Source organism: Saccopteryx bilineata, chromosome 2 (genome assembly GCF_036850765.1).
Source record: "Saccopteryx bilineata isolate mSacBil1 chromosome 2, mSacBil1_pri_phased_curated, whole genome shotgun sequence".
In the NCBI taxonomy this organism is placed as follows: Eukaryota; Metazoa; Chordata; class Mammalia; order Chiroptera; family Emballonuridae; genus Saccopteryx; species Saccopteryx bilineata.
Window position 1 is genome coordinate 269,464,991 of NC_089491.1, and position 12,811 is coordinate 269,477,801.

At 39.8% G+C, this 12,811-nt stretch overlaps 1 protein-coding gene across 3 annotated transcripts in view; it reads left to right on the plus strand.

The window, feature by feature from the left end:
• NAA25 (N-alpha-acetyltransferase 25, NatB auxiliary subunit) overlaps window positions 1-12,811 on the plus strand; it is a 66,428-nt gene that overhangs the window by 12,354 nt on the left and 41,263 nt on the right. For 2 of the 3 annotated variants that reach the window (XM_066260536.1, XM_066260539.1), the window contains exons 2-6: window positions 2,067-2,152; window positions 3,689-3,827; window positions 5,337-5,455; window positions 11,121-11,195; window positions 12,329-12,436. In XM_066260536.1, coding sequence (XP_066116633.1) covers window positions 2,067-2,152; window positions 3,689-3,827; window positions 5,337-5,455; window positions 11,121-11,195; window positions 12,329-12,436 — 527 coding nt within the window. The remainder of the gene's footprint in view (window positions 1-2,066; window positions 2,153-3,688; window positions 3,828-5,336; window positions 5,456-11,120; window positions 11,196-12,328; window positions 12,437-12,811) is intronic. The other variant, XM_066260537.1, reaches the window with a different exon arrangement.

Below are 12,811 nucleotides of genomic sequence, written 5' to 3' on the forward strand. Positions count from 1 at the left end.
GGAATGGATACGAACTTAGAAGTCTGTTCTTCAAAATCAGTGCTAATTTCTGTTTCAACCAGTATTTTTTTTTTTAAATTTTTATTTATTTATTCATTTTAGAGAGGAGGGGGGAGATAGATAGAGAGAGAGAGAGATTGAGAGAGAGAGAGAGAGAGAGAGAAGGGGGAGGAGCAGGAAGCATCAACTCCCATATGTGCCTTGACCAGGCAAGCCCAGGGTTTTGAATTGGCAACCTCAGTGTTTCTAGGTTGACGCTTTATCCACTGCGCCACCACAGGTCAGGCTCAACCAGTATTTGAAAGTACTTTTTTCCCCTGCATCCTTGCCCACTCCTGATATTATTGGACTTTATCTCCTCCATTTTATCCCCTGTCCCCAATGGGTAAAACTCGCTCTCATTGTGTAATTCAGCGAATTATACTTAACACTGTGGTAAAGTAAGTACTCATTAAACATTTTATTTTAGTTTTTGATTTTGAAAGTACGTTTATTAAAGCGGGAGACAATGAAACAAGGAAGGGCTTAGGATAGAAGCAATAGAGAGCCTGGGTAGGGTTGCTTTGGCTCTCTAGAAATGTTTTAGTTTTTAATCTTTTTTTTTTTTTTTTTTTTTTTAATTTATTGACTTTAAAGAAGGAGGAGGTGGGGGGAGAGAGAGACAGAGATAGGAACTTTGACCTATTCCCCTTTGTGCCATGACCAGGGATCAAACCAGCAACCTCTAAGCTTCAGCATGAAGCTCTAACCAATCGAGCTATCAGGCCAGGGCTAGAAATGTTTTAAGAAAGAAGTGAGCCTAAGCGGGACTGCCTTGGCCCACTGGAAATTCAGAAAAAGGAAGGCCTTGGAGACAGCTTCAGGGGGTTAGTCCAGGACGAGCTGCCGCTGCCCTGGTTGCAGTCTCCTGGGGCCTCATAGAGTTTAGGAGAGGCACGCTTGAGAGAGAAGAAAGGTGTGGGCGTGCTCCCTGGAGGGAGAGTGCTGAACAGTTTATTGAAGGAACATGGTCTATTTGGTAAATTTAAACCGTGGCGACTAGAATGGGGTCTTTTCTTAAAATTAAAAAAAAAATTTGTGTGACTAAACCTGTTTATTTCTCATAGGTAAAAATATTAATGTCATCTAAATATGTTTTGTCTTAAATCTTCATTAAGGACTAATATAACTGGATTAAATTGCTTTTAAGTGAGAGAGGGCTTAGGACAGGGGTCCCCAAACTTTTTACACAGGGGGCTAGTTCACTGTCCCTCAGACCGTTGGAGAGCCAGACTATAAAAAAAAAACTATGAACAAATCCCTATGCACACTGCACATATCTTATTTTAAAGTAAAAAAACAAAATGGGAACAAATACAATATTTAAAATAAAGAACAAGTAAATTTAAATCAACAAACTGACCAGTATTTCAAGGGGAACTATGGGCCTACTTTTGGCTAATGAGATGGTCAATGTGCTCCTCTCACTGACCACCAATGAAAGAGGTGCCCCTTCCAGAAGTGCGGCGGGGGCCGGATAAATGGCCTCAGGGGGCCGCAATTTGGGGACCCCTGGCTTAGGGAATGTAAGGCTGTATCTTGAACCATCTTAGTCATTTGGAATTAAAATTGGCTCCATGATGTTTTTTTGTTTTGTTTTTTTTGTGACAAAGACGAGAGAGAGTGGGACAGATAGGGACAGACAGACAGGAAGGGAGAGAGATGAGAAGCATCAATTCTTCTTTGCGGCACCTTAGTTGTTCATTGATTGCTTTCTCATATGTGCCTTGACTGGGGGGCTATAGCAGACCGAATGACCCCTTGCTCAAGCCAGCGACCTTGGGCTCAAGCTGGTAAGCTTTGTTCAAACTAGGTGAGCCTGCGCTCAAGCTGACGACCTCGTGGTCTCAAACCGGGTCCTCCGCGTCCCAGTCCAACGCTCTATCTACTGCTCCACTGCCTAGTCAGGCTCCATGATGTTTTTAATACTGAATTGATGTACTTCTCGGAAACATCTGGTACCAGCATGTGCATTTTTCATATATGTTGTTGAAGAAATATAACTATCCTAATTTCCATTTTCATAGATTATCTTGATAATGGTAATAATAAAATGGCAATTCAGCAAGCAGATAAATTATTGAAGAAACATAAGGATCTTCATTGTGCTAAGGTAAGTTTATTTGCCCTTGAGTTAACTTACATTTGGTGGGTTATATATTGTAATCTTTACTTTATATACAATTTTTTGAGGTTTTTTTTAAAAATGTTTTATTGATTTTAGATAGAGAAGAAGGGAGAGAGAAACAGAGAGAGAGAGACAGGAAAACATCAATCCTGTATGTGCTCTGACTGGGGATCAAACCAGCAACCTCTGTGCTTTGGGATGGTGTTCTAACCAACTGGGCTATCTGGCCAGGGCTGTGATCTTTACTTCAAGGAGGAAGATATTTAATTAATCTCTTTAGTAACTGTGTGTGTGTTTTTCATAGTATTTTTAATCACTTAAATGCTATGAGTAGTATTTAGTTAAAAACTAGCTATTTATTTCTTTGGACATAAACTTACCTAATTTAACTATTTTATTTTCACAGAGTCCTTTTAAGGAATGTTTTTGCATTATTTTAAAAATCTTTAAAAAAAATTTATTGATATTAGAGAGAGAAGAAGGAAGAGAAAGAGAAAAATTGATTTGTTGCTCCATCCATTTTTGCATTCATTGGTTGAATCCTATATGCCCTAATTGGGGATCAAATTCGCAGCCCTGACACCATGGCGACAAGGCTCCAACCAGCTGAGCTATCTGGCCAGGGCCAGTGCTGCATTCTTTATTTTATTTTTATTTTTTTAAATTTTTTTCTGAACTGAAAAGCAGGGAGGCAGAGAGACAGACTACCGCATGTGCCTGATGGGATATACCCGGCAAGCCCACTAGGGGCAATGCTCTGCCCATCTGGGGCGTTGCTTTATTCTAGCACCTGAGATGGAGGCCATGGAGCCATCCTCAGTACCCAGGCCAACTTTGCTCCAGTGGAGCCTTGGCTGTGGGAGGGGAAGAGAGAGATAGAAAGGAGAGGAGGAAGAGTGGAGAAGCAGATGGGTGCTTCTCCTGTGTGCCTTGGCCGGAATCGAATCTAGGACTTCCACACGCTGGGGCAACGATGCTCTACCACTGAGCCAACCGGCCAGGACCTCAGTGCTGCATTCTTATTATGACTGCAATAGGAAAGAATCTTCATCTGATCCTTTTTTTTTTCAGAGACAGGGATAGACAGGGACAGACAGAGAGGAATGGAGAGAGATGAGAAGCATCAATCAATCATTAGATTTTCATTGCGCGTTGCAACACCTTCGTTGTTCATTGATTGCCCTCTCATATGTACCTTGACCGTGGGCCTTCAGCAGACCGAGTAACCCCCTGCTGGAGGCAGCGACCTTGGGTTCAAGCTGGTGGGCTTTTGCTCAAACCAGATGAGCCCGCGCTCAAGCTGGCGACCTCTGGGTCTCAAACCTGGGTCCTCTGCATCCCAGTCCAACGCTCTATCCACTGCGCCACCGCCTGGTCAGCCTGATCATATTTTTAGTAAATGGTTTAGTTGATTAACCTAGTCATACCTGACAATTTATCTTGTGCTTTCAAATTGACTCTGTATTGTTCATATTTCCTTTTCTGTCCTCTTTAACCTGGTTTGTCTTTTCTTTCTATCAGGTTTTAAAGGCCATTGGTTTACAAAGAACTGGAAAGCAAGAGGAAGCCTTTGCCCTGGCCCAGGAGGTGTCGGCCCTTGAGCCCACAGATGACAACTCGCTGCAGGCGCTGACCATTCTTTATCGCGAGATGCATCGTCGTACGTTTCTTCCTTTGTTGCTTTTCAACCTGAGCTTGGGTTTTTGGATATTTCTGACTGAGTTCTCTATTTGTCTGATTTTATATCACTCATGATTTGACTGGATGGTTTGACTAGGATTTTTGAAGTCTGTCAATAGAAAGGATTTTTTATGTGTATTAGGATCATTGAATTGGAATGAGGACTTGAGTTTCATTTGTAGCATTATGATTTGCTTAATGAGAGAATTACCTTTTTTACTTTTTAACATGGAAAATTTCAAATATAGACAAAAACATAGAATACCATAATAATAAATCCCATTGTATTTATTACCCACCTTCAGCAATTACTGACATATGGCCAATTTTTTTTTTTTTTTTTTGAGAGAGAGAGAGAGGTGAGCATCAGCTTGTAGTTGTGGCACTTTAATTGTTCATTGATTGCTTCTCATATGTGCCTTTACTAGGGGGTTCCAGCCGAGCCAGTGATCCCTTGCTCATAACAGTGACCTTGAGCTTCAAGTCAGCAAGCGACCTTTGGGCTCAAGTCAGCGACCATGGGATTGTTTCAATGATCCCACTTTCAAGTCAGTGATCCCATGCTCAAGCTGGTGACCTCAGGGTTTTGAACCTGGGACCTTAGTGTCCCAGGTTGATGCTCTATCCACTGCGCCTCCACCAGTCAGGCAACACATGGCCAGTTTTACTATGTCCCTCCTCCTGCTAAATTATTTCTAAGATAATAATCTGCCATTTCATCTGTAAATTTATTTATTGTTGATTTGTTAAATATTTTATTATGAAATAATACATATTTTCCATAATACATATTAGAGAAGAATATATGTTATGTAACACTAGACAGTTTGATATGGAGTAATGAGCATTCACTAAGGAGCTTACTGGCCAACTAAAGAAATAGAGCATTATTAGTACTAAGAATGCTTTCTCTGTGTCCCTTATCAGTTTCATTTCCTCATTTACCTCCTAAGAGGTACTTGCTGTCCTGAATGTTTTTTATTCTCTTGCTTTTCTTTTTTTTAATTAAAAAATAGTTTTTAAATTTATTGATTTTAGAGACAGAGGAAGGGAGAGAGAGAAACATTAATAGCAATTTGTAGTCCACTTATTTATGCATTTATTGGTTGGTTCGTTCTTGTATGTGCCCTGACTGGGGATCAAACTTTCAATCTTGGTGTATCCAGATGATATTCTAATCAACTGAGCTGCCCGTCCAGAGCCTCTTTTTGAACTTTTTATATATAAAATGCTGTTAAGATTTAAGTTAGCCCGGATTGGATAACTTGGTTGGTTAGCATTGTCCCAAAGCGCAGAGGTTGCCAGTTCGATCTCTGGCCAGGGCACATATAGGAACAGTTTGATATTTCTATCTCTTTCTCTCTCCCATCCTCTCTTGTTAAAATCATTAAATAAACGTTTAAAGAAAAAAGAAATCCTCATTTAAAAAAACAAAGGATTTAAGTTATACTTCAGTAATGAAAGAAAATCCTATTTTTCTTTATTTTAGCGGAGTTAGTTACAAAACTTTATGAGGCAGCTGTGAAGAAAGTTCCTAATAGTGAAGAGTATCACTCTCACCTCTTCATGGCCTATGCTAGAGTGGGCGAATACAAGAAAATGCAACAGGTAACTTGATCTCCACACCCCCTGGGCTGCGGGATCTGCTGCTGGGGGTCAACGTGTCGTTAATGGGACTTAACTGCAGTGGTGTGTACACACGTGCGTGTGTGTGTGCTTGCATATATGTGTACACTGAAGTATTTGTGTGTGTGGAGATCAGCCAGTTATTTTCTTTCTGTGTTTTAAAGACAAGCTCGTATTCAAGTGTTAAATATGGTTTTTTTTTCCACTTTTTTTTTTTTTTTTACAGGTACAGAGAGAGACTCAGAGAGAGGGATAGACAGGGACAGACAGACAGGAACGGAGAGATGAGAAGCATCAATCATTAGTTTTTCATTGCGCATTGAGACACCTTAGTTGTTCATTGACTGTTTTCTCATATGTGCCTTGACCGCAGGCCTTTAGCAGACCGAGTAACCCCTTGCTGGAGCCAGCGACCTTAGGTCCAAACTGGTGAGCCCTTGCTCGAACCAGATGAACCCGCGCTCAGGCTGGTGACTTCAGGTGTTGAACCTGGTTCCGCGGCATCCCAGTCCGACGCTCTGTCCACTGCGCCATCACCTGGTCAGGCTTCAAGTGTTAAATATGTTTTATTTGGGGAAATTTTTTCCTCTTTTTTTTTTTTTTTTTTGTATTTTTTTTTTCTGAAGCTGGAAATGGGGAGAGACAGTCAGACAGACTCCCGCATGCGCCCGACCGGGATCCACCCGGCACGCCCACCAGGGGCAACGCTCTGCCCACCAGGGGGCGATGCTCTGCCCCTCCGGGGCGTCGCTCTGCCGCGACCAGAGCCACTCTAGCGCCTGGGGCAGAGGCCAAGGAGCCATCCCCAGCACCCAGGCCATCTTTGCTCCAATGGAGCCTCGGCTGCGGGAGGGGAAGAGAGAGACAGAGAGGAAGGAGGGGGTGGGGGGTGGAGAAGCAAATGGGCGCTTCTCCTATGTGCCCTGGCCGGGAATCGAACCCGGGTCCCCCGCACGCCAGGCCAACGCTCTACCGCTGAGCCAACCGTCCAGGGCCAATTTTTTTCTCTTTTGTGGCCTGATGGTATGTTTTGTTTGGTTATGGTAAGCTGGCTTCAAATTCCCCTTCCTCACATTGCTATTATAGTTTCAGAAAAGGGACAGAAATCCCAAAGCAAAGAATGGGCAGACTATAGAAAGATTAACTTTAAAGTTTACATCTAATTTCTAATTATTTCACTGATTATGGCCTGATGAGATTTTTAAATCCACTGGGGGTAAACAATCCTCGATGCTTGGGATTACCTGTTATTTTGTGTTGTTGTTGTCGTTGTTTACCAGTTAGCACATTTGAGGTGTTCCTTGTGAAGGCACGTCACTGGAAACATTTGGACTAGTGGGTGGGTAAAGCTCACATCTCAGAGAAATGAGATCTGCCCTGATAAGCCCATAAAGAGTGATGATGTCAAATCTAGTATTTTTTGTTTAGAAATGCTTTGTTTGTGGTTATAAAGTCTTCTGAAAGCAGAGATTTCTTACTTGGGTTTTTATTTTGTCTTATTCTTTATTTTTTAAAATTTTTATTTATTTATTTTTTTGTATTTTTCTGAAGTTGGAAACGGGGAGGCAGTCAGACAGACTCCGCATGCGCCTGACCGGGATCCACCCGGCATGCCCACCAGGGGGCGATGCTCTGCCCATCTGGGGCGTCGCTTTGTTGCAACCAGAGCCATTCTAGCGCCTGAGGCAGAGGCCATAGAGCCACCCCCAGCGCCAGAGCCAGCCTTGCTCCAGTGGGGCCTTGGCTGCGGGAGGGGAAGAGAGACAGAGAGGAAGGAGAGTGGGAGGGGTGGAGAAACAGATGGGCGCTTCTCCTGTGTGCCCTGGCTGGGAATTGAACCTGGGACTCCCGCACGCCAGGCTGACGCTCTACCACTGAGCCAACTGGCCAGGATTGTCTTATTTTTTAAATATCAACTTGAAGCAATAAGTCAAACAATAAATCAGGGAGGTTAGGTGGTACTACTATATTAATATAAATCTTTTCTCCTTAAACTTAATCTTTTATTTGTTTATGCAAGTTTTTAAATTGGAAGAATTTTTTTTTTACCCAAATATAATTCTTTGAATGCATTTTATTTTCTGATGGAGTATATTCTAAAGAAAAGTATTTTTCCTGAAAAATTATATTTTTTCTTTTAATGTAAAAAGGGTATGGTTTTAAAAATTGGCATATACAAATATAAATCCTTATATAATTTTTACTTCTAAGTATGTTTTTTAAGTAGAGTATATTAAGTGTTTATTAATACTATTATAATTTTAAAAATTATGGTTTCTCCATATGGTAGAATGAAATGCAATACCCCCCCCCCAAATTGTACTGTGTTTTTATTTGTTGACATAGAAAGATGTTCTCATTTATGTTAATTGAGAAGCCTGAATTATAAAATGCAGTTCTCTTCCTACTCCCCTCACATCCACTCCTTTTTTTTTTTTAATTTTAAAGATTTTATTTAATTCATTTTAGAGAAGGGGGGAGAGAGAGGAGGGGGAGGAGCAGGAAGCATCAACTCCCATATGTGCCTTGACTGAGCAAGCCCAGGGTTTCGAACCAGCGACCTCAGCATTTCAGGTCAACGCTTTATCCACTGCGCCACCACAAGTCAGGCCACATCCACTCCTTTTTAATGAAGTATATACCTCTAAGGATGTGTACCAGAAAGTTACCAGGATACAGGGCTATGGATACGTTCATCTTTTAATTTTTTTTTAAAGCATGGGGCAAATTCATACAATAGCAATATTAAGGTAGATTTTGAAAAAACTGAAAACAAAATCTGCCATTTGAACAGATTTTATTTTATATTTGTACAGTTTAACTTTATGTCTTGCCAGAGATATATGCAGTTTTGCATCTTGATGTTTGGAGACATTGCTTTGGTGTGTCTTTTTTTTTTTTTTTTCATTTTTCCGAAGCTGGAAATGGGGAGGCAGTCAGACTCCCGCATGCGCCCGACTGGGATCCACCCAGCATGCCCACCAGGGGGTGATGCTCTGCCCCTCTGGGGCGTTGCTCTGTTGCATCCAGAGCCATCCTAGCGCCTGAGGCAGAGGCCACAGAGCCATCCTCAGCACCGGGGCCATCTTTGCTCCAATGGAGTCTTGGCTGCGGGAGGGGAAGAGAGAGACAGAGAGGAAGGAGAGGGGAGGGGTGGAGAAGCATATGGGCGCTTCTCCTGTGTGCCCTGGCTGGGATTCAAACCTGGGACTCCTGCACGCCAGGCCGACGCTCTACCACTGAGCCAACCAGCCAGGGCACTTTGGTATGTCTTAACAGTTACGGTTCCTTAATATATGTTATGTGTCTCTCGCTTTTGCATTATTCCAGTCTCATGTATTGGAAGAATGGAGAGTACTCTAGTATTACATGTTTTAGAATGAACATTTAATTTTTATTCTACCTTTGTTGCTAATGTTTATGGTACAGTTTCTTAGCTTATATGTATATTTTGAAAATGGTATGTCTGTCTGGGGTAATGGTATTTTACAAATTAAATGTCATGTTCCATGAGGGTGAGGGCTTCTGTTTAGCTCACTGCTGAATCCTTAGCTCCTAGAATAGCATCTGCACAATAAATATTTGTTAAACAAGTGAAAGCTTTGCATAGACTGGTGGAGGTAGGAGGGAGGAAGCCATAAATCAGAAAACTCAAGGACTTCTACTGTCCAAATGCTGTCTCTGGTGGGCAGTTTTTAAAACCATCTTAAAGTTATTCGCACAGTGATTAGACTTTTTTTTCTGTGAATGACTAAATGATATTCCTATTCTCTCCATCTCCAGTTTACAGGCATGTTTTTCAAACCTGTCTGTGTTCATAAGTTTTCTGTATCCACATAAAATTAGGGTCTGCAGGATAGTAGGGTATGGGCATGAGATTTTTGTCTTTTATATTACATATTCATATTAATTTTATATTCCATACTTTATTTCTGTATGTCATTATAAAAATGTTTTCTTTCCCCAAATTATCATAAAATTAATACTTTCCATTTCGTCCCTCCTGAGTGTGGTGTTGGAAGTAGAGTCCACCACCATTTTAGGCTCCTTCCATGCTGTGTGTCTGTTTTGCCTCCAGGTGGTCTTGACTCTACCTCTGCAGTGTCTTTAAGGTGTCTTTCCTGTTTGATCTACCTGATTTAGTTCCTTATCTTTCCTCTTCCTATTTTCCTTCTTACTGCTAAAATATTTTTTCTACAAGAGTATAGATTTATGCACATTAGTCCCTTACTCCTTAATACTCCTTTTTGAATGCCTTATAATTTACCTTTTAGCCCTTTTCCTCCTACTCACTCCTCCTTACCCTTTGTTTTATCCAAATGTCCTACTTGTTCTTGTCAACGTGTTTTTTTTCTTTAACCTTTTTATTTGGACTTCTTTTGCTCCTACCTAGAATTGATTCACTTACCCAATCACCCCAAACATTTGTATTTTTGTATGTCTCCTTGTCCGCATCTTTGCTTATAGAAGTTCTGTTTGACTTTCATGGTCCATCTGAAAGACTGCTACTTTGAGGACAGCTTTATTGATAAAATTCTCTTCCCTACTTTTTCTTAAAGAAAGAAGAATGGAATAAGCAATCTTAACCTTGCCTTCCTTAGAAACACCCTAGCATGGTGTTTTGTTTTGTTTTGTTTTTTTCATTGATTTTAGAGAGAGGAAGGTGGGAGAGAAAGAGAAAGAGAGAAACTTCGATCTGTTCCTGTAGGTGCCCTGACTGGGGATCAAACTGGCAACCTCTGTGCTTCGGGATGGTGTTCTAACCAACCGAGCTATTCGAGCAGAGCAAACATGGTGTTTTTGCAGGACATTTATTTTTATTGCCAAGTATATTTTAGTTGTCTGTGTATTGGGCTCATCTTTCTCTAGCTTTTAAGTGCCTTTGGGAGTGGGACACAATCTTTTTTATCCTTGGTAGGAATAGGCATTTCTTTCTACTTAATAGAGGCTCCATGAATTTTTTAAAGTAGGTTGAAGATAGCCAAAAGTTTTAAATAAACTAGTAGTTGTGATAATTAGCTGACAGAATTCATAGCATTGATTACTAGTTGGCTAATTATGGATAGATTCTTAATTACATATGAATATATCTATTTTGCTCTTTCTTGCCATGTCCCTGCTTTTAAGTATTTGTATATTATACATTTCACAGTGAAAGGGTTTAGTTCTAATGAATGGTGTCTTCAAAGAACCTGATTATTTTCCTAACTTAAGAAGTTTTTGAATTATGTCAGTAATCTTTTCTAATTTTGAAGTTTAAATATGCTGTCTGGATTTCTTTGTTAATTTCACTATGACTGCTTAGTGTAATGTTCAGTAAAGTCTGTTTACTGATATACATTCATAACCCCAATTTTTTGTTTGCTTTGATATTCTATTGGGACTATATTGGATTGCAGTATTTTCTAGAAATACTGGGTTTTAATTTGAGAAAATCTGTTTCAAAGGTGAAATATTCCTCATGTTGTGATTACCTGTATTGCTAGCCAGTAGAGACTGGCTTTCAAGTCACTAAGCGTTTACAGCACCTGGGATACGTAAACGTGTTACTGTTATTTTAGGAAACTTTTTGCTGCATATCTAGATCATTAATTGCCCTGTGTATGATCTTTTCTAAATTAAGTATTTATGGCTCTCTGTCTTTCAGGCTGGCATGGCTCTGTATAAGATTGTTCCCAAAAACCCTTACTACTTTTGGTCTGTGATGAGCTTGATTATGCAAGTGAGTATGGTACTCAGAATGGGACTGAGGTTGGTTTTTACTTTTGTATGTAGTTACTGTCCTTACTTAATGTGTCTTATGAACATTTTAGGTAATGTGTTGTCGCATGTGTCAAACAGGGTCTTTATATATTGTCAGTGGACTTTTTGAGTTGGTATATTGGTTTATTTGTATGTAGCACAGACTATTTCCCTTGAGTCTTAGATCCATTACTGGATTATCTGCTCAAGCTTGAGGCCTGAAATGTTGGCTGTTTTGACTTGAGGTTTGTCTTTAAGAACATATTGTTTTTTAGCGCACAGATTATTGAACTGAGGGACCTTGTTTTATCACTTCTACTTTCTGAGCCTCGGTTTACTCTTTTACAGAATGGAGATGCTTATCTCTCAGAGCTACTCCAAGCATGGAAATGCAATATGGTGTAGGAGAGGATGGGGAGGTAGGAGTTACAGTGTAGCAGTTAAGAACAGAAAGGCTATGAGTTTAGACAGGTCTGAGTTCAAATTGGCTTCATCACATGTCTTGGAGAGCAGTGGGGAATCTTTTATCATTATTTTATTTATAAAATAAGCATAGTAGCTACCCTGAAATGTTGTTTGCAGGGGGTAAATGAGCTCTGAGCAGAACCTGGCAGTGTCAAATTGTTAATACCACTCATTGATTTTAATTATAAATCTAAGGTAATTGTAAGTAATAAATAGTAAGCTATATAAACAATTGACATTTTCCAATATATGAACATCTCAGAAAGACAACTGAAAGCCTTTTCTCTTAAAACAATTGATGATACCCTTATATAATAAACAGTATAGGTATATCTCACCTTAACATATTTCTAGAAAAATACATAAATATTCTATCTACAAGTTAGGTCATATTGTGGAAATTCAGTATTTCAAGAATGTGTAGGATAACAAATTTTTTTTTTTTTTTTTTTTTTTTTTAACAAATTTTTAATAAAGAAATCTCTTGTAAAGCAAACCACTCTAATGTATCTTCTTGGCAGATTCAAATTAGGTCTGATATTTGACATAAAATGATAATTATGTGCTAGAGTCATAGTAATTGTCTGCATGATAATATAAGTAATGCAAGCATGAGAAGTTAGAATGAAACATTTTTTTCTTTTCTAGTCTATATCGGCACAGGATGAAAATCTCTCAAAAACGATGTTTCTGCCCCTTGCTGAGAGAATGGTGGAAAAAATGGTGAAAGAAGACAAGATAGAGGCAGAGGCTGAAGTGAGTAATTTAAACCCTACTTCTGTACATGATTTTGGTATTGCTACAATGTTATGAACTGTTGTGTTATTCCAGTTAGAGAGTTGGGTCCTCACTCTTGCCTTGGTCCACGGCACCACCAACTGGTCAGGCTCATTTGTATGTTTAAAAAAAAAAGTTATCTAGCTCTGGCTAGATAGCTCAGTTGGTTAACGCTTCACCCTGATATGCTAGGGCTGTGTGTTCAATCCCCAGTCAGAGCACATGCAGGGATCAACCAATGAATGCATGAATAAGTGGAACAACAAGCAAATTTTTCTCTCTCTCTCTCTTTCTCACTCTCAAATCAATAAATAAAATAATTTAAAAAAACATACAAATGATTATATCTTAAAA